General features: G+C 41.6%; 1 protein-coding gene across 3 annotated transcripts in view; it reads right to left on the bottom strand.

Moving 5' to 3' along the window:
• The window catches only part of AK5 (adenylate kinase 5), a 264,423-nt gene that overhangs the window by 16,702 nt on the left and 223,064 nt on the right, over positions 1-24,657 (bottom strand). For all 3 annotated transcript variants that reach the window (XM_043575316.1, XM_043575314.1, XM_043575315.1), the window contains one exon: positions 4,828-5,019. In XM_043575316.1, the coding sequence (XP_043431251.1) occupies positions 4,828-5,019 (192 nt within the window). The remainder of the gene's footprint in view (positions 1-4,827; positions 5,020-24,657) is intronic.

Here is a 24,657-nt window from a genome sequence, read left to right as displayed (position 1 = left end):
AATGGATGCAAAAATCCTCAACAAGATATTAGCCAACTGGCTCCAACAATACGTTAAAAAAATTATTCACCACGACCAAGCGGGATTTATACCTGGGATGCAGGGCTGGTTCGATATCCACAAAACAATTAATGTGATTCATCACATCAATAAAAGAAAGGACAAGAACCATATGATCCTCTCAATAGATGCAGAGAAAGCATTTTACAAAATACAGTATCCTTTCTTGATAAAAATCCTCAAGAAACTAGGGGTAGAAGGGGGATACCTCGAGATCATAAAAGCCATATATGAATGACCCAACACTAATATCATACTCAATGGGGAAAAACTGACAGCTTTCCCCCTAAGGTCAGGAACAAGACAGGGATATCCACTCTCACCACCGTTATTCAACATAGTATTGGAAGTCTTAGCCTCTGCAATCAGACAACACAAAGAAATAAAAGGCATCCAAATCGGCCAGGAGGAGGTCAAACTTTCACTCTTTGTAGATGACATGATACTGTATATGGAAAACCCACAAGATTCCACCAAAAAACTGCTAGAATTGATCCATGAATTCAGCAAAGTTGCAGGATATAAAATCAACGCACAGAAATCGGTTGCATTCCTATACACCAACAATGAAGTGACAGAGAGAGAAATCAAGGAATCGATCCCATTTATAGTTGCAACAAAAACCATAAAATAACTAGGAATAAATCTAATCAAAGAGTTGAAAAATTATACGCTGAAAACTATAGAAAGCTTATGAAAGAAATTGAAGAAGAAACAAAAAAATGGAAAAAGATTCCATGCTCCTGGATAGGAAGAGCAAATATTGTTAAAATGCCGATACTACCCAAAGCAATCTACATATTCAATGCAATCCCTATCAGTGTAACACCAGCATTCTTCACAGAGCTAGAGCAAATAATCCTAAAATTTGTATGGAACCAGACAAGACCCTGAATAGCTAACGCGATCTTGAAAAAGAAAACCAAAGCAGGAGGCATCACAATCCCAGACTTCAAGCTATACTATAAAGCTGTAATCATCAAGACAGTATGGTACTGGCACAAGAACAGACACTCAGATCAATGGAACAGAAAAAGAACCCAAAAATGGACCCACGAATGTATGGCCAACTAATCTTTGACAAAGCAGGAAAGAATATCCAATGGAATAAAGACAGTCTCTTCAGCAAGTGGTGCTAGGAAAACTGGATAGTGACATGCAGAAGAATGAACCTGGACCATTTTCTTACACCATATACAAAAATAAGCTCAAAATGGATGAAAGACCTAAATGTAAGACAGAAAGCCATCAAAATCCTTGAGGAGAAAGCAGGCAACAACCTCTTTGACCTTGGCTGCAGCAACTTCTTACTCAACACGTCTCCAGAGGCAAGGGAAACAAAAGCAAAATGAACTATTGGGACTTCATCAAAATAAAAAGCTTCTGCACAGCGAAGGAAACAATCAATCAGCAAAACTAAAAGGCAACTGACAGAATGGGAGAAGTTATTTGCAAATGACATATCAGATAAAGGGGTAGTATCCAAAATCTAGAAAGAACTTCTTAAAGTCAACACCCAAAAGTCAAATAATCCAGTGAAGAAGTGGGCAAAAGGCATGAATAGACACTTCTCCAAAGAAGACATCCAGATGGCCAACCAACACATGAAAAAATGCTCAACGTCACTCATCATCAGGGAAATGCAACTCAAAGCCACAATGAGATACCACCTTACACCTGTCAGAATGGCTAACATGAACAACTCAGGCAACAACAGATGTTGGCAAGGATGCGGAGAAAGAGGATCTCTTTTGCATTATTGGTGGGAATGCAAGCTGCTGCAGCCACTCTGGAAAACAGTATGGAGGTTCCTCAAAATACTAAAAATAGAACTACCCTACGACCCAGCAATTGCACTACTAGGCATTTATCCACGGGATATAGGTGTGCTGTTTTGAAGGGACACATGCACCCCCATGTTTATAGCAGCACTATCAACAATAGCCAAAGTATGGAAAGAGCCCAAATGTCCCTCGATGGATAAATGGATAAAGACGATGTGGTATATATATACAATGGATTTCTACTTGGCAATCAAAAAGAATGAAATCTTGCCATTTGCAACTACGTGGATGGAACTGGAGGGAATTATGCTAAGTGAAATTAGTCAGAGAAAGACAAGAATCATATGACTTCACTCATCTGAGGACTTTAAGAGAGAAACAAATGAACATAAGGGAAGGGAAACAAAAATAATATAAAAACAGGGAGAGGGACAAAACAGAAGAGACCCTTAAATATAGAAAACAAACAGAGCGTTGCTGGAGGGATTGTGGGAGTGGGGATGAGCTAAATAGGTAAGGGGCATTAAGGAATTTACTTCTGAAATCATTGTTTCACTATATGCTAAGTTGGATATAAATTTTAAAAAATAAAAAAGAAAATTAAAAAAAAAAACAACAAAAAAGAAGCCGGGACAGGAGCCCAGAGGCCAGAGAGCATGAAGGGACAGAGGTTTCCTCTTCCCCAAGCTTGTCCCCTTCCCCTGCTTCTCCTCCAGTCCCCAGGTAGCCCCACCGCTGGCAAACCCCACAGGCATACGCAAACAAGTCTCACTTCCCTGCACCCAGAACCCTTGCTGTGCCCCCCAACCCCACAAAGTTGGGGACGGAGCTCCTTCATCCAGTTGGGCAGAGGCAGTGGCACAAAGGCACAAAGCACTTCCTCTGAGAGGCCCCCTGGGAGTCCTGTGGGCTGGAGCCACACTGCTCTGGAGTCAGTCTTAAATATTTGCTAAGCGGATCATAAATGTCACCTCACTGCAGACCCAGCTGCCAGTGTCTCCAAAATGCATGGAAAGCTGATGAGATGATTCCAATGGAACTGGAAACTTCGTTTTCCACTAACTTAGATATTTCTGGGGAGGAATCCAGAACTCAGATTTATCTGAGAACTCAGTCCTGTATCCACGTCCCAATCATTTGTGAGTGTGTAGAATTTAGGTTGGAATGATACACGAGGGGGAGAAAAGAGATTTTCTGACTCTGCCAGTGGTTAAGCTCTCAATTACTTAGGGATTTTTTCACCTGTACACATCGAAAATGGAAGAAATTCTCTTCTATCTGGATAATTTTCTTATGTGTTCCAGGCTGCACAAAGGGTGGAAATCACTAATCTTGTAAAGGCTTTTGCAACACTGAATTCTTAAGACTCTGTTCTTACATAATGTACTTTTTTTTTTTTTTGCTTGTTTTTTTTAATGTAAGTTTTTTGTTTGTTTGTTTTTATGTGGCAACCAGAGGTTACACAAAGCAGGGCAAATAGATTTCATCTTGCATATCAAGTCCTATTAATTGGTAGTAGCAGCCTGAGTGCTGTGCTAACAAACATTCAGAGGCCACATCTGGGTCCTGCAGGAAAGAGTGGATTAGCAATGTCTGCCTTGGTTATGGAAGCTGGGGATGGTGGCTCTCATGCCATGTATTTGATATTCCTGAGTTACATCAAGGGGCACCTTTCAGACTTCTACACCCAGGGATAAGTTCCTAGGATTCTGGAAAATGACCATTAACAGGTTTAGAAGATGAGATTCATGAGCAATGGTTTCTGCCAAAGAATTGATGTAGCTGCTTCAGAGACAAGTGTGTTATTTATGACTGATGTCTCCTACTAACTTCCTGTGAATAGCAGAAAGTAGGTGTCCACTTTCTCTATTGTGCTTTGGGTCCCACCCTCCCAGTGGTCTCCTGGCCCTACCTTCTCAGGATCGGTTCTCCACAAGGGTGATGGACTGAACATTCTGTCTCAACCCCTGATTGTGTCTGCCCCTGTCCCATCAACAACAGGACAGTTACTTGCCTCCGCATGTTCCTCTTTTCCTTGGCACTTTGTGTCACAGCCAAGCTGAGTTCCTTGTTCCTCCTGACCTTTTTCACTTGGGGCTCCTTCCGTGTGGGGTGCCCTGCTCCTTTCACATCACCCCTCTTAGTTCTCCAGTGACCTTCCTTGATGCCTTTCCTGTCCCTTTAGACTGGTTTCAAGGGCCCCTGGAACTCACTATGTGCTCACTTTGACCCTATATTGTGATCAGAGGTTTGTCTATCTCCCCTACTAAAACCTGAAGCTCTAGCAGGCAAGAACTGCATCTATTTTCTGTATCCAAACCCCTAGGGCAATGGATGGCCCACAGGAGTGCTTCAGACATGTTTTTTAGATGAGTGGATGAAGGGGGACTGGGTAGTTTTCCCAAATTCATGAAATTAATGGTGATTCACCAGGGATTATCACCTGTGATCATTAGGTTGACACTATCCACATTTCCCCACAGGATTTTCACTGTTGTACCAAACTACCTGCCCTCTTGGCCCCAAATGCTGCTTTTCTCAATAACAGTTATTGCAAGAATTCCAAGTGCCAATTATGAACCATGTAAAAATCTGGAGATTCAAAGTCACTGCATCTTAAATCTAGAAGAGGCCTTTTGGGCCATCTATTCAGCTGATATCTAGAAGACAGAACTTTATGCCTCATCCATTCCTCCCTCCTTCCCTTGCTCTATACTGGAAAAAGGAGTTGTTCTTAGCAAATTTAATGGCATCTGTGAGAACTGTGTGACCAACCTTTTATGGTCTGTATTATGACAGATAATTAACTTTGATTTATACAAAGGTGAAGAGAGTAAATATTTTGGCTCAAATGGTGCAGCTGTATGCAGCTCTAATTCCCAGATCCCTTGACCAAAATTTACCGTTTTTTTCTTTTCTTGAAAAAAGAAAAAAGGGGAGGGGTAACTGGCTCATTTTGGAGAAAAGAAGTGAAATGTTTCACCTTATGTAGCTGTGTTTTCATCTCATAGTAGGCAATCACAGGGATGGATGCTCGGTAGTAGGTTTCAAGGTGCTTGGCAATGGTGGTGGTGTTGTTTTCCACCAGAGGGCTGCTCTGGTTCCTCTGGAGAAGGCGGTTGGTCATGGTGTCTGCTGAGCAGTCCATACAGATCACCAGGTGCGGGTCTCCAATCTGGGGTGGGGAGGGGTGGGGGGGGAAGCATAACATAGTCAGAAATTCCACTCTGTGATATTCTGGAAAGGCCTGAGACCCCTATTTCTTTCCTTCCTGGTCTACTGGTTCCTCTCAAGGTCCCAGAACTACAATGGGGCAGAGCTGGGACCGGACTTCATGGCTCCTCTTTTCCAGGTCAGTGGCTTTCCACATGCTGCCTCTGAGCTGTCTCTTGCCCGCAGCTTTTGTCACCTCATAGAATATAGGGATCATATAGAATGGTACCCAATGCAGTTGTAATCTGTCCTCCACACTAAGGGGAGTTTCCTTTGGGAAGCCTTCCCTGACCTACTGAGGCAGAGCTAATCACTTCCTCCTTTGTACCCCATTCTATCTTACACAACCACCAGGAGCATGGTGTGACTGTGTCTGTTTTATGTGAAGTCAGTAGAACATAATGGTTGAATACACAAAGGTTGGAGTCAGGTTGTTTAGGGTCAAATCCTGGTGTGGTGACTTGTCTCTAAGGTAGTCTTCACCAATTCCTTCTCTTGATGTACTTTGAGCTCTTCCCTCACAGAGACATAGAGCCCATAACTCCACTTCCTGACTCTGGCCTGACCTGTAACAATTTGGACCAACAGAATACAATGGAAATGATACCATATGCTTTTAGAAGCAAGATCCTAAGAAATCTTGCAGTTCTTGCCTGGTTGACTATCGTCTAAGATGTCCAACTATTCTGATTGCTAAGCCATGAGGAAGCCCAAGCTAGCCACGTGGAGAGGCCTTGTGAACAGAGATACCCAGCCAACTCTAGACTGTTTTAGACATCCCAGCCCTGGCTGTAGGTATATATACCGGCCTTAGCCATTATCTGACTGTATAAAGTCAACTGTGTGAAGGGCTTCAAATGAGAACCCCATAGAACCCCAGCCAAGCCCATCGAACCCCAGAACACTCCTAGAGAAGATAACGGATTGAATTTTAAGCTACTTGACTTCATCATTAACCGGAAGTATCACTCAACTTCTCCGCACCCTACTTTTCTCATTTGTGCAATGAGGATGATCACAGAATTGCTGTGAGGGTTAAATAAAATAAAATAAAATAAAATAAAATAAAATAAAATAAAATAACATAAAATAACATAACATAACATAAAATAAAATAAAATAAAATGAAATAAAATAAAATAAAATAATGTAAGTGTGTTGCTTGGCATATGGTACTCCATGAGTATTAGCTATGATGTTTATTTCTCCTATGAGGCTACAGTCTCTTTGTGCAGGGTTAGCAGGTGCTTGGCTCCTGGTCATAAGTCTTGCATATAGTAGGGAAGTGATGAAGAAATGTTTGAGTGAGTCAATGATAATGATATGATCAGCAGCACCAATCTCCCAATCTTCCTATCCTTCTCTTAAATGTTCTTTGGCTCCTGATGTCTTCATGTCTATGTTGCCTCCACTACCAACCCCAACCTTGGATCAAAAGAAACTTGCTCCCTCTCCCGATCTTGCAGTGGTTGGGTTGTGAGTAAACAAAGGTTTGCCACTACCCCTGTGGGAAGTGCCTGGGATGGATGGGAACAAAGGGTAGAGGAGGACTTTTAGGCAACATGGAATGGTAAGTTGCTAGTAAGTGTTGAGCAGACATTTATCTGCCCCCTCTATAGGATGTCCTTTAAAATACAAGGAAAAAATTCTCCAAAATCTAGAAGAGTGAAATAAACCTGTGGAATATGTTCATGCAATTTTCTGCCTGTATTAATTGGAAAACAAAAATGAGCATTTGAGCAACGTTGAAAGGCTGGGTTTGGAAGAAAATGACCTGTATCTACCAGCAGAGGGCGAGCTTGAGGAGGCAGCCTAGGGTTCAGTTAGAGCTTGGCTCCCTGGAGCAATTTCTGGTTGGGTCTGTGTGAGAAGAGGTGATTTTTCTAATTGTGGGCATTTTCAGGTCAGTCTTGATGACAGAAAAGACAATTTAGGAACCCATTCAGGTACAAACAGAGACAATGTGTATCTGAGCAGGAGCTGGCAGTAATTGATCCTCTGGACCCAAATCAGTGCAGAACTAAGAGGTAGTTTTGTCTTCCACATGGATTCTCAAGAGTGTGGTTCATAGACCAGCAGCACAGGCACCATTCGGGAGCATGTTAGAAAGGCAGTTGCAGGTACAATCCCTGACCAACTGAATCAGTCTTGCATTTTAAGAAAATCACCAGGCGATTCTTCACAAAATAATAGTTTGGGAAGCTACTCTCCCAAGCCATTTTCTCGTGCCAAGACAATGGGGTTTGACCTAACCTTTCTTCTCTGTTCCCGTCCTATATTGAAACAAAAAATTTTTTAATGTTTTATTTATTTTTGAGAAAGAGAAAGAGAGAGAGAGAGAGAGAGTGAGAGAGAGAGAGAGAGAGAGACAGAGCACCAGTGGGGGAGGAGCAGAGAGGGAAAGAGACAGAATCTGAAGCAGGCTACAGGCTCCAAGCTGTCAGCACAGAGCCTATGCAGGGCTTGATCCCACAAAATGCGAGATCATGACCTGAGCTGAAGTCAGATGCTTAACTGACTGAGCCACCCAGGTGCCCCTCTGCTCCCATCCTGCATAAAATACTATTGAGCAAGCCATCCCATTTGGAAGTGGCCTATACCACTAATGTTTATAGTATGTAAAATCTTATGAAATGTTTGCATGAAATACCATTTAATTATTTTTCAAAACACTTTGATATATCTGTCTATATCTTTAGACAGTCCTCTGGAGTAGCTTTCTGTGTCCCAGCTCTGCCCCTTTTTCATTAGACTGTGGGTAACCTTTAATACCACATGAATGGAAGAGTGCTATCCCCTTGCCTGAGTGAATCACAGAGCCCTGGGGACAACTCTCTGCCCCCAATATCACCCTGATGGTATCCCTGGAATTCTGCCACAGCAGCATCAGGTTCCTTATAGCCTTTGTATTCAGGAGATCCCCATTAGAGCACAAGTGTCTTGTAAGGGCAGCTGGCATACAGCAGGCAAGCAACATGTCAGTAGCAAAGGCCTTTAGGTACAGCCATCCCTTAAGCCCTCTGACAGGAGGTATTATCTCTCCTCTAAGCAAGAGGAAATGGAGGTTAACTTGCCCAAGGCCACGGAGGACTAGTTAATGACAGTCCTTAGCCAGCTGTGTGTGTGGCTCCAAAGTCTGGTGACTTCACCTTAGAGGACTTCACCTTCAGAATGGGGCTGAGGCCAGATGCCTGGTGGGCCAAATGGGGCCAGGAGAGGGGGGCCAGACTAGTGGGAAAGGAAGTGGGTGGTGTCTGAGGCCATTTTATGTTGCAGAAGCTGGCTCTGGCTGCCTCTTGGGTTCTAGCTGGGATGAGCCCTCATCCCAGCAGAGAGCAGCCACCTGTATGAGCATGTCAGCTGCAGTTGACTTGTGAGAATGACTTTGCCTTAGTAATTCCAGCAGGTGCAGTGGGAGGAGGAGTTTACCCTGAGCTCCTGTGACCCTCACTTTGGTTTTCTTCTGATTAAGTCAGGACACTGGTTAGGCCATATTTACCAGTGGGCAGGGGCATGCCACCCAGAAACTCTCTTTTGTTGAGAATAATAGCCATCTTGTTCTCTCCAGGTGCCTCATTTTCCTCATTTTAAAATGAGGACAATACTTTCTACCTTAATAGGACGATTGCCAGGATGAAATGAGTTAATAGATATCAAGTGCCTGGCACATTTTAAGCACTACATAAATGGGAGCCTGGCAATACATTCATCCCTTTGAACTGTAAAAAACCCTGTTGGTCAGATTTGGGTTTAGAAGGAGTCAGAAGTTCCACCCATACTTTTAGCCTAAGTCACATGCACCAGCATATTTATGGTTTCACTGCACTGGGAGGTAAGGGCCCCTGGTTAACAATAAAGTGGCATGCCTATTTCTCATTTGCTCTCACCCCAGAGGTATATACCCTCAGGGAACCTCACTATAGTAGGGGTAGGGGGTTAATCCAGCATTCTTGAATAATAACAATAACAATAATAATAATAATAAACCACCCTGCTGCCACCGTAACTTCTGCCCCCATAGTGCCATTACACAGCTCAAAGTTGTACAATGAACTAGAAGTCAGGTGAAGAGGGCAGAAAATTTCAAGTGGAGAATCCCAAGGTATTCCCCAAGGCTTTATCACAATTCCAAGCAATTAGAACACACCAACTAGAAAGTCCGTTGGCCAGATTCATAAGATTTTTTTTTTTTTTTTTTGCTAAGAGCTCATCCTGAAAATTAGAATACATTTGTAAACAGGATCACTTATTCTGTAGATGGAAGAGTTACAAGGTAGTTAAGAGTAATCAGGTAGAGGGATAAAGTAATGTCATCATTCACACACCCAGGAATACTATGTGCATACTCAAGGTAAGGGCACCATTTCAGCTAAGAGGCTTCTGGGAGGGAAAAGCCAAGAGCAAGCGCATGCATTTACTTCCATTAGTATCTGTTTATTTTGGCTGTTGAGCAAAAGGTTGGGTTAACACAAGAAAGTATTTCAATTTCACACTAGAGAGCCAGGCTAAGCACACACCCCCTCCTTGAGATGATAATAACCCTCTAAAGTGGAAACAATAATATCTACTGAATGGGATTATAAAGATTAATAAAATGACATATGTAAAGCATGTAGTTCAATTCCTGGCATATTTTAAGTGCTCAAAAAATAATAGCTATTACTCTGTTAGTTATGTATTCCGTATGGTATTATCTGTATAAAAATGGGTAGAACAGAGACTGGAAGAATACACATCACGATGTTAACAGGAGTTATCTCTGGGTGATTAGTTATTCTTTGTTTTCTAGTTTTCTGTAGTGTCTCATATCTATGTGATTTTTATTTCTACAGTCAGAAAAAAACCCCTAATTTTGGAAAAGACTGTAACAATTTATTGAGTACCATATGTAGGCTTATAAATGTGTCAGGCACTCTTCAATGATCCCATCCAATCTTTCTGTGAGAGACACTGTAGTAGCCATTTTCAATTTACATTTCATAGAAGAAGAAATTGAGATACGTAAAGTTAAATGAGTCGCCAGTGGGTTGTACAGCAGGCTCTTAATACAGGCCTGTTAACACCAGTCACTATGACCAGGGGTTGTCAGCTTGAGTGTGGGATGGAGATGGTGGTCGGAAACCCCAACCCCTTCCTCATATTCCTTCTGCCCCTGTCTCACACTCACACATACACACACACACACACACCCCTACACACATGCGCTTTCACACATACACATATACATACACTGACACCTTCCCCTCTCCCAATATACAATACTGGACACTGAAGGCACAGATCATTAATTCAATGGGGGCAAAGCCATTGTTGGGAACAGAAGATAGGACGGTAATAGAGAAATCATACACAGACATACCCTTAAGCTGTGGATACTAGTTTGTGTTTGGTCTTTGGTAATGTCAGTTACAGGAGTTAAACAAATCCTTAAAGGACTTTGTATCTCAGAAGACTATAGGTATGCAAGAGCATCAGCCTAACTAACTAACTGGCTTTTCGGCAACATATGGTCCCGTGCTTCAGGCACATCAGTCTCTGTGACACAGAAAGGCTGGTTAAAACCAGCCAATCCCAGGCCCCAGTGGCTTCAAACAGTTGTAGGCCTGATTAGTGCACAAGAAACACTCCCTGTGCTCTCAACCTGGCTGATTGCTCTGAATCTCTGGAGAAAATCAGGTGTCTGTATTTGTCTTTGCCAAATTTCAAATTAATTACTTGTCTGTAATTTGGAGGGGACTCAACAAATGACGGGGTCCCTACAGGGCATAAACGAATTAAGAGCAGCTCATTCTGTATATTTGTATCATCTCTGTTATTCTGGTCAGGTTTAAAGCAAGTACTTGCTTTGGAAGGTTGCATGTGTTCCCTTGCAAATAAGCCTAAGTAAGGGACGGTAGAATCTTCTAAATTCACCGTACCCAGAGAGAAATCAATACCATGCTTGATCTTTAAAAACTCTTCCCAGTACTATGTAGAAGATTATTTATGTAGATCTCACCGCAGGCCACCAGTTCATTAATTAAATGGGGCACCCGTGTATTTTGTGAAATGGAATCATGAATTTAGCATTGGTTAAACCTGCCCGGTTGCCATGCTAACAATTCTTTTTCACTCCTGAGTTCTTGTGGGGTTCCTGCTCTGCACATTCTAACACTGTCTGAATGGGGCCCAAAGTGGGAGGGGCATTCTGCTTTACTTTAGGGTAAATCATATGGGTATTTGAACTCATACACACCAAAGGCCAGGAAAGACCACTGGCTGTGTAAAGCCTTCACCTTGCACTACCTGCATTACAGGCAAAGGAGAAAGGTGTGATGGAGTAGAGATTTACAGATTTGTGTGAGGTGTGATTGAAAAATGAGTCACCCTAATGTAGACAATATTTTATAGCCTTTTATAGCTTAGAAAACATTGCATGTTTTGTTATTCAGTGCTCACAAAACCCTCAAATTAGGGTTTGGCAGGTGCATTGTCATCAGAAGTTGTCTCACTTGCCCAGGGTCACACCAATAAACGGCAGAGGCAAAATCCAGCTTTTCAGACTCTGGACCCCATGAGTGACGTGCTTCAAAGAGGCTCCACGTGAATGACACTGCTCAAAACAGTTTGGAGTACCACAGGCCTAAAATCAGGGATTTGCCTTCTGACACAGTTATAAAAATCCCCAAGGAAGAATAAGGATTATAAATTTGCTGTTGTTTGCACACAGTAGTTGACAAAACAAAACAAACAAGAGATGCTTATCTTTACCACAGATCTTACTTATCACGCTGGCCATTTGGGCGTTTCAAAAGAACAACTTTACAAAGTAGACTTTTAAAAGCCATTCTTCCTCCAGTACTTCCAAGCTAGTGCATAACCTGCCTTGACTCTCTTGGAGACCCTCCCAGGGCTCTTTGGACCTTAATTTAAGTTCACAGGCAAGGGAAGTGTGAAATCACCTAGAAGGGTGCTGTGGCCTTGAAGCCTGAACTTCAGATAGGCACTGTGGACCCCGCAGGGGTTACAGCGTGTCTCCCATCGTGTTTTAACGGTGTGTTTCCACAACTGCCAATCCCCGACAGGCAGGCAGTTTCTCAAGACCCTGACTACAATAACTTCTCTGTGTCCTCTCTCAATCCTCTAGCCTTGAAAAGGTCCTGATTCTAAAGTGGTGTAGAAAAAACTTCCCCATTCCTGGGAACAGCATGGAAGTTTTTTGTGTGTCTTGCATCCATGAAATACAGCCAGACCAACACTAAACCATCCTACATGCCTAGAAAACTGACTGGAGGATTAGCACAACAATCTGCACCAACTGAACCACAAAATTCAGCAGGTACATGGTGTGGAGAACTGAACTTGGGGAGCGACAAGCTGCGAAGGATAGGGAACCACTTTTGCGGGCGGAGAGAGGAGGGAGACTAGAGTGGGGTGGAGAATACAGGAAAAGCACCCCTCCCCAAAAGCAGCTGGAGAGAAAGTGGAAAATTGGAAACAGCCGCAGGGACTAAACTAAAAAGGGAGAAAGGAGAAAGGACAAGGTTTAAATTCCATTAAGACTGTAAACAAGGGGAGGGCAAAGGCTGCAACTCTGCAGCTAGATACCTGGCGATGCTCTGGTGGGAAGGGCAAATCCCCAGGAACAGAGTGGGATCCAGGAGGTTCTCGGGCCACATGGGGAAAGCGGTTCCACTGCTGGAAGGACATTTGGTAGAGACTGTTGAAGCCACCTGGTCCCAGCAGACCCCGGAAGGCAGCCACATTTGCTGGTGCTGGGGCAAGGTCGTTAAGGGTGAAACCTGGTGCCAGGTGTGTGTTGCGATTTTCCATAATCCCTGAAATGCTGATGCTACACTATCTTGCAAATTTTTTCTGGCACCTGGCCACAGTCTCGGGGCACTGGCAGCAGCAGGGTCCAGCAAGCGTTCCCAGGTGCAGCCGATATTCAGCCATTGCTCATTCAGCCATTGCTTGGTGAGACCCTCCTGCAGAGGGGCGGGATGGGTCAAAGCCGCAGTCCTTCTGAAGTTAAGGGCCGGGGAAAACAGCCACATTTGAGACGAAACTCAGGAGAGAGGTACTGCCTGGGGCCTGGTCACGGAGAGTGAAAAAGCGGCGAGTGGATGATCGCTGAAGACAGAGGACCGGTGCGCGATTGCTGATCTGGGAGAACAGACTGGGTAGCTGGGGGCGCCATTTTCACTGCTCCCGCGCATGCGCATACACACCTACGAGCCTTGCAACAATCCACCCCAGTATGCTAGCAGCGCCATCTAGTGGAGAGTGGAGCTGTTACACTGAGTCCCGCCCAACTGGGCCAGCTTCGCTCTTCAAGCACACAAGTCTCACTGCCTGCTTAGCTTTTGGACTATAAAGCACTACATAGACTGACTTCTAGGGGAAAACACACTAATTTCATTCCTATTTCAATCTGTTAGCAGGTTCATCTATTCAATTTTCTTTTTTTTCTTTTTCTTTTTCACTTTTTCACTTTTTATTGAATACAGAAAAAATTCATTTTTATTTTCAATTTTTATTAAAAATATTAATTTTTATTACTATATCTTTTAGCTTTGTGTAAATTTTTCAAATTCCATTTTACTTCCATCGTTTTATTTTAGTCTACTTCAGTGTATTCACCTTTTCAAATTTTTAAACAATTTCCTTTTTTTCTTTCTTTTCCTTTTTTCTCTTTTTCATTTTTCTTTTTCTTGAATGCAGAAAAACTTCATTTTTACTTTCATTTTCTATTAAAAATATTTTTCTTTAATTTTTATTACTATATTTTTGCTTTTATGTAAATTTTTTCAAATTCTATTTTACTTCCATCATCTTATTTTAGTCTACTACAGTGTATTCACTTTTTCAAATTTTCAAACAATTTCTTTTTTTTCTTTTTATCTTTTTCGTTTCCTTTTTTCTTAAATACAGAAAGAGGAAAAATTCATATTTATTTTTAATTTTTATTAAAAATATTTTCTTTAATTTTTATCTACTATATTCTTTACTTTTGTGTATATTTTCTTAAATTCTATTTTTACCTCCATACATCTCATTTTAGTCTACTTCAGTGTATTCATTTTTTCAAATTCTCAAACGATTCCTTTTTTTCTCTCTCCCCCCCCTTTTTTTGTTTGTTTGTTTCTCTAATCTGTCAAACCACTTTCAACACCCAGACCAAAATACACCTAGGATCTAGCATCATCTATTTGATTTGTGTGTGTGTGTGTGTGTGTGTGTGTGTGTGTGTTTAATTTTTAATTTTAATATTTTTTAATTTTAATTTTTTTAATTTCAATTTTTCTACCTCATTAATTCCTTTTCTCCCTTCAAAATGACAAAACGAAGGAATTCACCCCAAAAGAAAGAGCACAAAGAAACGACAGCCAGGGATTCAACCAACACAGATACAAGCAAGATGTCTGAACCAGAATTTAGAATCACGACAATAAGAATACTAGCTGGAATTGAAAATAGATTAGAATCCCTTTCTGCAGAGATAAAGGAAGTAAAAAATAGCCAGAATGAAATTAAAAATGCTATAACTGAGCTGCAAACATGGATGGATGCAGTGGTGGCAAGGATGGATGAGGCAGAACAGAGAATCAGCGATATAGAGGACAAACTTATAGAGAATAACGTAGCAGAAAAAAAGAGGGAGATTAAGGCAAAAGAGCACCATTTAAGAATTAGAGAAATCAGTGATTCATTAAAAAGGAATCATAGGGGTCCTAGAAGAGGAAGAGAGAGAAACAGGGGTAGAAGGATTATGTGAGCAAATCATAGCAGAAAACTTTCCTAACCTGGGGAAAGACACAGACATCAAAATCCAGGAAGCACAGAGGACCCCCGTTAGATTCAACAAAAACTGACCATCAACAAGGCATATCATAGTCAAATTCACAAAATACTCAGGCAAGGAGAGAATCATGAAAGCAGAGAAGGAAAGAAGTCCCTAACCTACAAGGGAAGACAGATCAGGTTTGTAGCAGACCTATCCACAGAAACTTGGCAGGCCAGACAGGAGTGGCAGGATATATTCAATGTGCTGAATCAGAAAAATATGCAGCCAAGAATTCTTTCTCCTGCAAGGCTGTCATTCAAAATAGAAGGAGAGATAAAAAGTTTCCCAGACAAACAAAAATTAAAGGAGTTTGTGACCACTAAACCAGCCCTGCAAGAAATTTTAAGGGGGACTTTCTGAGGGGAGAAAAGATGAAAAAAAAAAAATATATATATATAAATACCAAAAGCAACAAAGATTAGAAAGGACCAGAGAACACCAACAGAAACTCCAACTCTACAAACAACATAATGGCAATAAATTCATATCTTTCAGTACTCACTCTAAATGTCAGTAGACTCAATGCTCCAATCAAAAGACATAGAGTAACAGAATGGATAAGAAAACAAAATCCATTTATATGCTGTTTACAAGAGACCCACTTTAGACCTAAAGACACCTTTGGATTGAAAATAAGGGGATGGGAAGGATAGGGCGGCAAGATGGCGGCTTAGGAGGACGCTGGGCTCACCGCACGTCCTGCTGATCACTTAGATTCCATCTACACCTGCCTAAATAACCCAGAAAACCGCCAGAGGATTAGCAGAACGGAGTCGCCGGAGCCAAGCGCAGACGAGAGGCCCACGGAAGAGGGTAGGAAGGGCGGCGAGGCGGTGCGCGCTCCATGGACTGGCGGGAGGGAGCCGGGGCGGAGGGGCGGCTCGCCGGCCAAGCAGAGCCCCCGAGTCGGGCTTGCAAAAGCGGAGGGGCCGGGCGGACTGTGTTCCGACAGCAAGCGCGACTTAGCGTCTGGGAGGTCAGAAATTAACAGCTCTGCTCGGAAAGCGGGAAGGCTGGAGGACAAAGGGAGGGAGAGCTGCTGAGCCCCCTGACAACAGAGCTCAGTTTGGTGGGGAACAAAGGCGCTCGCCAGCGCCATTTCCCCCGCCCATCCCCCAGCCGAAATCCCAAAGGGAACCGGTTCCTGCCAGGGAACTTGCTCGCTCCGCGCAAACACCCAACTCTGCGCTTCTGCGGAGCCAAACCTCCGGCAGCGGATCTGACTCCCTCCCGCTGCCACAGGGCCCCTCCTGAAGTGGATCACCTAAGGAGAAGCGATCTAAGCCTGCCCCTCCTGCCCCCGAGCACCTTGCCTACCCACCCCAGCTAATACGCCAGATCCCCAGCACCACAAGCCTGGCAGGGTGCAAGTAGCCCAGACGAGCCACACCACCCCACAGTGAATCCCGCCCCTAGGAGAGGGGAAGAGAAGGCACACACCAGTCTGACTGTGGCCCCAGCGGTGGGCTGGGGGCAGACATCAGGTCTGACTGCGGCCCCGCCCACCAACTCCAGGTATACACCACAGCACAGGGGAAGTGCCCTGCAGGTCCTCACCACGCCAGGGACTATCCAAAATGACCAAGCGGAAGAACTCCCCTCAGAAGAATCTCCAGGAAATAACAACAGCTAATGAGCTGATCAAAAAGGATTTAAATAATATAACAGAAAGTGAATTTAGAATAATAGTCATAAAATTAATCGCTGGGCTTGAAAACAGTATACAGGACAGCAGAGAATCTCTTGCTACAGAGATCAAGGGACTAAGGAACAGTCACGAGGAGCTGAAAAACGCTTTAAACGAAATGCATAACAAAATGGAAACCACCACAGCTCGGCTTGAAGAGGCAGAGGAGAGAATAGGTGAACTAGAAGATAAAGTTATGGAAAAAGAGGAAGCTGAGAAAAAGAGAGATAAAAAAATCCAGGAGTATGAGGGGAAAATTAGAGAATTAAGTGATACACTAAAAAGAAATAATATACGCATAATTGGTATCCCAGAGGAGGAAGAGAGAGGGAAAGGTGCTGAAGGGGTACTTGAAGAAATCATAGCTGAGAACTTCCCTGAACTGGGGAAGGAAAAAGGCATTGAAATCCAAGAGGCACAGAGAACTCCCTTCAGACGTAACTTGAATCGATCTTCTGCACGACATATCATAGTGAAACTGGCAAAATACAAGGATAAAGAGAAAATTCTGAAAGCAGCAAGGGGTAAACGTGCCCTCACATATAAAGGGAGACCTATAAGACTCGTGACTGATCTCTCTTTTGAAACTTGGCAGGCCAGAAAGAATTGGCACGAGATTTTCAGGGTGCTAGACAGAAAAAATATGCAGCCAAGAATCCTTTATCCAGCAAGTCTGTCATTTAGAATAGAAGGAGAGATAAAGGTCTTCCCAAACAAACAAAAACTGAAGGAATTTGTCACCACTAAACCAGCCCTACAAGAGATCCTAAGGGGGACCCTGTGAGACAAAGTCCCAGAGACATCACTATAAGCATAAAACATACAGACATCACAATGACTCTAAACCCGTATCTTTCTATAATAACACTGAATGTAAATGGATTAAATGCGCCAACCAAAAGACATAGGGTATCAGAATGGATAAAAAAACAAGACCCATCTATTTGCTGTCTACAAGAGACTCATTTTAGACCTGAGGACACCTTTAGATTGAGAGTGAGGGGATGGAGAACTATTTATCATGCGACTGGAAGCCAAAAGAAAGCTGGAGTAGCCATACTTATATCAGACAAACTAGACTTTAAATTAAAGGCTGTAACAAGAGATGAAGAAGGACATTATATAATAGTTACAGGGTCTATCCATCAGGAAGAGCTAACAATTATAAATGTCTATGCACTGAATACCGGAGCCCCCAAATATATAAAACAATTACTCATAAACATAAGCAACCTTATTGATAAGAATGTGGTAATTGCAGGGGACTTTAAAACCCCACTTACAGAAATGGATAGATCATCTAGACACACGGTCAATAAAGAAACAAGGGCCCTGAATGAGACATTGGATGAGATGGACTTGACAGATATATTTAGAACTCTGCATCCCAAAGCAACAGAATATACTTTCTTCTCGAGTGCACATGGAACATTCTCCAAGATAGATCATATACTGGGTCACAAAACAGCCCTTCATAAGTTTACAAGAATTGAAATTATACCATGCTTACTTTCAGACCACAATGCCATGAAGCTTGAAATCAACCACAGGAAAAAGTCTGGAAAACCTCCAAAAGCATGGAGGTTAAAGAACACCCTACTAACGAATGAGTGGGTCAACCAGGCAATTAGAGAAGAAATTAAAAAATATATGGAAACAAACGAAAATGAAAATACAACAATCCAAACGCTTTGGGACGCAGCAAAGGCAGTCCTGAGAGGAAAATACATTGCAATCCAGGCCTATCTCAAGAAACAAGAAAAATCCCAAATACAAAATCTAACAGCACACCTAAAGGAACTAGAAGCAGAACAGCAAAGGCAGCCTAAGCCCAGCAGAAGAAGAGAAATAATAAAGATCAGAGCAGAAATAAACAATATAGAAACTAAAAAAACTGTAGAGCAGATCAACGAAACCAAGAGTTGGTTTTTTGAAAAAATAAACAAAATTGACAAACCTCTAGCCAGGCTTCTCAAAAAGAAAAGGGAGATGACCCAAATAGATAAAATCATGAATGAAAATGGAATGATTACAACCAATCCCTCAGAGATACAAACAATTATCAGGGAATACTATGAAAACTTATATGCCAACAAATTGGACAACCTGGAAGAAATGGACGAATTCCTGAACACCCACACGCTTCCAAAACTCAATCAGGAGGAAATAGAAAGCTTGAACAGACCCATAACCAGCGAAGAAATTGAATCGGTTATCAAAAATCTCCCAACAAATAAGAGTCCAGGACCAGATGGCTTCCCAGGGGAGTTCTACCAGACGTTTAAAGCAGAGATAATACCTATCCTTCTCAAGCTATTCCAAGAAATAGAAAGGGAAGGAAAACTTCCAGACTCATTCTATGAAGCCAGTATTACTTTGATTCCTAAACCAGACAGAGACCCAGTAAAAAAAGAGAACTACAGGCCAATATCCCTGATGAATATGGATGCAAAAATTCTCAATAAGATACTAGCAAATCGAATTCAACGGCATATAAAAAGAATTATTCACCATGATCAAGTGGGATTCATTCCTGGGATGCAGGGCTGGTTCAACATTCGCAAATCAATCAACGTGATACATCACATTAACAAAAAAAGAGAGAAGAACCATATGATCCTGTCAATCGATGCAGAAAAGGCCTTCGACAAAATCCAGCACCCTTTCTTAATAAAAACCCTTGAGAAAGTCGGGATAGAAGGAACATACTTAAAGATCATAAAAGCCATTTATGAAAAGCCCACAGCTAACATCATCCTCAACGGGGAAAAACTGAAAGCTTTTTCCCTGAGATCAGGAACACGACAAGGATGCCCACTCTCACCGCTGCTGTTTAACATAGTGCTGGAAGTTCTAGCATCAGCAATCAGACAACAAAAGGAAATCAAAGGCATCCAAATTGGCAAAGATGAAGTCAAGCTTTCGCTTTTTGCAGATGACATGATATTATACATGGAAAATCCGATAGACTCCACCAAAAGTCTGCTAGAACTGATACAGGAATTCAGCAAAGTTGCAGGATACAAAATCAATGTACAGAAATCAGTTGCATTCTTATACACTAACAATGAAGCAACAGAAAGAGAAATAAAGAAACTGATCCCATTCACAATTGCACCAAGAAGCATAAAATACCTAGGAATAAATCTAACCAAAGATGTAAAGGATCTGTATGCTGAAAACTATAGAAAGCTTCTGAAGGAAATTGAAGAAGATTTAAAGAAATGGAAAGACATTCCCTGCTCATGGATTGGAAAAATAAATATTGTCAAAATGTCAATACTACCCAAAGCTATCTACACATTCAATGCAATCCCAATCAAAATTGCACCAGCATTCTTCTCGAAACTAGAACAAGCAATCCTAAAATTCATATGGAACCACAAAATGCCCCGAATAGCCAAAGGAATTTTGAAGAAGAAGACCAAAGCAGGAGGCATCACAATCCCAGACTTTAGCCTCTACTACAAAGCTGTCATCATCAAGACAGCATGGTATTGGCACCAAAACAGACACATAGACCAATGGAATAGAATAGAAACCCCAGAACTAGACCCACAAACGTATGGCCAACTCATCTTTGACAAAGCAGGAAAGAACATCCAATGGAAAAAAGACAGCCTCTTTAACAAATGGTGCTGGGAGAACTGGACAGCAACATGCAGAAGGTTGAAACTAGACCACTTTCTCACACCATTCACAAAAATAAACTCAAAATGGATAAAGGACCTAAATGTGAGACAGGAAACCATCAAAACCTTAGAGGAGAAAGCAGGAAAAGACCTCTCTGACCTCAGCCGTAGCAATCTCTTACTCGACACATCCCCAAAGGCAAGGGAATTAAAAGCAAAAGTGAATTACTGGGACCTTATGAAGATAAAAAGCTTCTGCACAGCAAAGGAAACAACCAACAAAACTAAAAGGCAACCAACGGAATGGGAAAAGATATTCGCAAATGACATATCGGACAAAGGGCTAGTATCCAAAATCTATACAGAGCTCACCAAACTCCACACCCGAAAAACAAATAACCCAGTGAAGAAATGGGCAGAAAACATGAATAGACACTTCTCTAAAGAAGACATCCGGATGGCCAACAGGCACATGAAAAGATGTTCAGCGTCGCTCCTTATCAGGGAAATACAAATCAAAACCACACTCAGGTATCACCTCACGCCAGTCAGAGTGGCCAAAATGAACAAATCAGGAGACTATAGATGCTGGAGAGGATGTGGAGAAACGGGAACCCTCTTGCACTGTTGGTGGGAATGCAAATTGGTGCAGCCGCTCTGGAAAGCAGTGTGGAGGTTCCTCAGAAAATTAAAAATAGACCTACCCTATGACCCAGCAATAGCACTGCTAGGAATTTATCCAAGGGATACAGGAGCACTGATGCATAGGGCCACTTGTACCCCAATGTTCATAGCAGCACTCTCAACAATAGCCAAATTATGGAAAGAGCCTAAATGTCCATCAACTGATGAATGGATAAAGAAATTGTGGTTTATATACACAATGGAATATTACATGGCAATGAGAAAAAATGAAATATGGCCTTTTGTAGCAATGTGGATGGAACTGGAGAGTGTGATGCTAAGTGAAATAAGCCATATAGAGAAAGACAGATACCATATGGTCTCACTCTTATGTGGATCCTGAGAAACTTAACAGGAACCCATGGGGGAGGGGAAGGAAAAAAAAAAAAAAGAGGTTAGAAAGGGAGAGAGCCAAAGCATAAGAGACTGTTAAAAACTGAGAACAAACTGAGGGTTGATGGGGGGTGGGAGGGAGGAGAGGGTGGGTGATGGGTATTGAGGAGGGCACCTTTTGGGATGAGCACTGGGTGTTGTATGGAAACCAATTGGTCAATAAATTTCAGAAAAAAAAAATAAAAATAAATAATAAAAAAAAAAAAAAAGAAAAATTAAATTAAGCTGAACTAAAAAAAAAAAAAAGAAAATAAGGGGATGGAGAACCATCTATCATGCTAATGGTCAACAAAAGAAAGCCAGAGTAGCCATATTTATATCAGACAATGTAGACTTTAAAATAAAGACTGTATCAAGAGATGCAAAAGGGCATTATATCATAATCAAGGGGTCTATCCACCAAGAAGACCTAACAATTGTAAACATTTATGTGCCAAATGTGTGAGCACCCAAATATATAAATCAATTAATCACAGCCATAAAGAAACTCATCAATAGTAATACCATAACAGTAGGAGACTTCAACACCCCACTCACAGCCATGGACAGATCATCTAATCAAAAAATCAACAAGGAAACAATGGCTTTGAATGACACACTGGACCAGATGGACTTAACAGATATATTCAAAACATTTCATCCTAAAGCAGCAGATATAAATTCTTCTCCAGTGCACATGGAATGTTCTCCAGAATAGACCATATACAGGGACACAAATCAGCCATAAGTAAGCACAAAAAGATTGAGATCATACCATGCATATTTTCAGACCACAACACTATGAAACTCGAAATCAACCACAAGAAAAAGTTTGGAAAGTTAACAAATACTTGGAGACTGAAGAACATCCTACTAAAGAATGAATGGGCTAACCAAGCAGTTAAAGAGGAAATTAAAAAGTATATGCAAGTTAATGAAAATGATAACACCACAACCCAAAACCTCTGGGACACAGCAAAGGCAGTCATAAGAGTTAAATATATAGCAATCCAGGCCTTCCTAAAGAAGGAAGAAAGATCTCAGATACACAACCTAACCTTATGCCTTAAGGAGCTGGAAAAAGAACAACAAATAAAACCCAAAACCAGCAGAAGACAGGAAATAATAAAGATTAGAGCAGAAATTAATGCTATCAAAACCAAAAAAACAGTAGAACAGATCAATGAAACCAGGAGATGGTTCTTTTTTTTTTTTTTAACGTTTATTTATTTTTGAGACAGAGAGAGACAGAGCATGAACGGGGAGGGGCAGAGAGAGAGGGAGACAGAATCAGAGGCAGGCTCCAGGCTCTGAGCCATCAGCCCAGAGCCCGAGGCGGGGCTCGAACTCACAAACCGCGAGATCGTGACCTGAGCTGAAGTCGGACGCTTAACTGACTGAGCCACCCAGGCGCCCCAGGAGATGGTTCTTTGAAAGAATTAAGAAAATTGATAAACCACTAGCCAGTTTGATCAAAACGGAAAAGGAAAGGACCCAAATAAATAAAATCAAGAATGAAAGAGGAGAGATCACAACCAACACAACAGAAATAAAAACAATAATAAGAGAATATTATGAGCAATTATATGCCAATTAAATGGGTAATCTGGAAGAAATGGACAAATTCCTAGAGACATATACACTACCAAAACCGAAACAGGAAGAAATAGAAAATTTGAACAGACCTATAACCAATAAGGAAATCGAATTAGTAATCAAAACTCTGCCAAAAAACAAGAGTCTAGGGCCAGATGGCTTCCCAGGGGAATTCTACCAAACATTTAAGGAAGAGTTAACACCTATTCTCTTAAAGGTGTTCAAAAAAATAGAAATGGAAGGACAACTTCCAAACTATTTCTGTGAAGCCAGCCAGCATTACCTTGATTCCAAAACCAGACAGAGACCCCACTAAAAAGGAGAACTACAGACCAATTTCCCTGATGAACATGGATGCAAAAATCCTCAGCAAGATATTAGCCAACTGGCTCCAACAATACATTAAAAAAATTATTCACATGACCAGTGGGATTTATACCTAGGACACACAGCTGGTTCAATATCCGCAAAACAATGTGATTCATCACATCAATAAAAGAAAGGACAAGAACCATATGATCCTCTCATAGATGCAGAGAAAGCATTTGACAAAATACAGTATCCTTTCTTGATAAAAATCCTTAAGAAACTAGGGGTAGAAGGAGGATACCTCGAGATCATAAAAGCCATATATGAATGACCCAATGCTAATATCATACTCAATGGGGAAAAACTGAGAGCCTTCCCCCTAAGGTCAGGAACAAGACAGGGATGTCCACTCTCACCACATAGTATTGGAAGTCTTAGCCTCTGCAATCAGACAACACAAAGAAATAAAAGGCATCCAAATCGGCCAGGAGGAGGTCAAACTTTCACTCTTTGTAGATGACATGATACTGTATATGGAAAACCCACAAGATTCCACCAAAAAACTGCTAGAATTGATCCATGAATTCAGCAAAGTTGCAGGATATAAAATCAACACACAGAAATTGGTTGCATTCCTATACACCAACAATGAAGCGACAGAAAAAGGAATCAATCCCATTTACAGTTGCACAAAAAACCATAAAATACCTAGGAATAAATCTAACCAAAGAGGTGAAAAATCTATATGCTGAAAACTATAGAAAGCTTATGAAAGAAATTGAAGAAGAAACAAAAAAATGGAAAAATATTCCATGCTCCTGGATAGGAAGAGCAAATATTGTTAAAATGTCGATACTACCCAAAGCAATCTACATATTCAATGCAATCCCTATCAAAGTAACACCAGCATTCTTCACAGAGCTAGAGCAAATAATCCTAAAATTTGTATGGAACCAGACAATACCCTGAATAGCCAATGCGATCTTGAAAAAGAAAACCAAAGCAGGAGGCATCACAATCCCAGACTTCAAGCTATACTATAAAACTGTAATCATCAAGACAGTATGGTACTGGCACAAGAACAGATACTCAGATCAATGGAACAGAAAAAAGAACCCAAAAATGGACCCACGAATGTATGGCCAACTAATCTTTGACAAAGCAGGAAAGAATATCCAATGGAATAAAGACAGTCTCTTCAGCAAGTGGTGCTAGGAAAACTGGATAGTGACATGCAGAAGAATGAACCTGGACCACTTTCTTACACCATATACAAAAATAAGCTCAAAATGGATGAAAGACCTAAATGTAAGACAGGAAGCCATCAAAATCCTTGAGGAGAAAGCAGGCAACAACCTCTTTGACCTTGGCTGCAGCAACTTCTTACTCAACATGTCTCCAGAAGCAAGGGAAACAAAAGCAAAAATGAACTATTGGGACTTCATCAAAATAAAAAGCTTCTGCACAGTGAAGGAAACAATCAGCAAAACTAAA

Source organism: Prionailurus bengalensis, chromosome C1 (assembly GCF_016509475.1).
Source record: "Prionailurus bengalensis isolate Pbe53 chromosome C1, Fcat_Pben_1.1_paternal_pri, whole genome shotgun sequence".
NCBI classification, from domain to species: Eukaryota; Metazoa; Chordata; class Mammalia; order Carnivora; family Felidae; genus Prionailurus; species Prionailurus bengalensis.
This window is presented reverse-complemented; position numbering and strand designations above follow the sequence as displayed.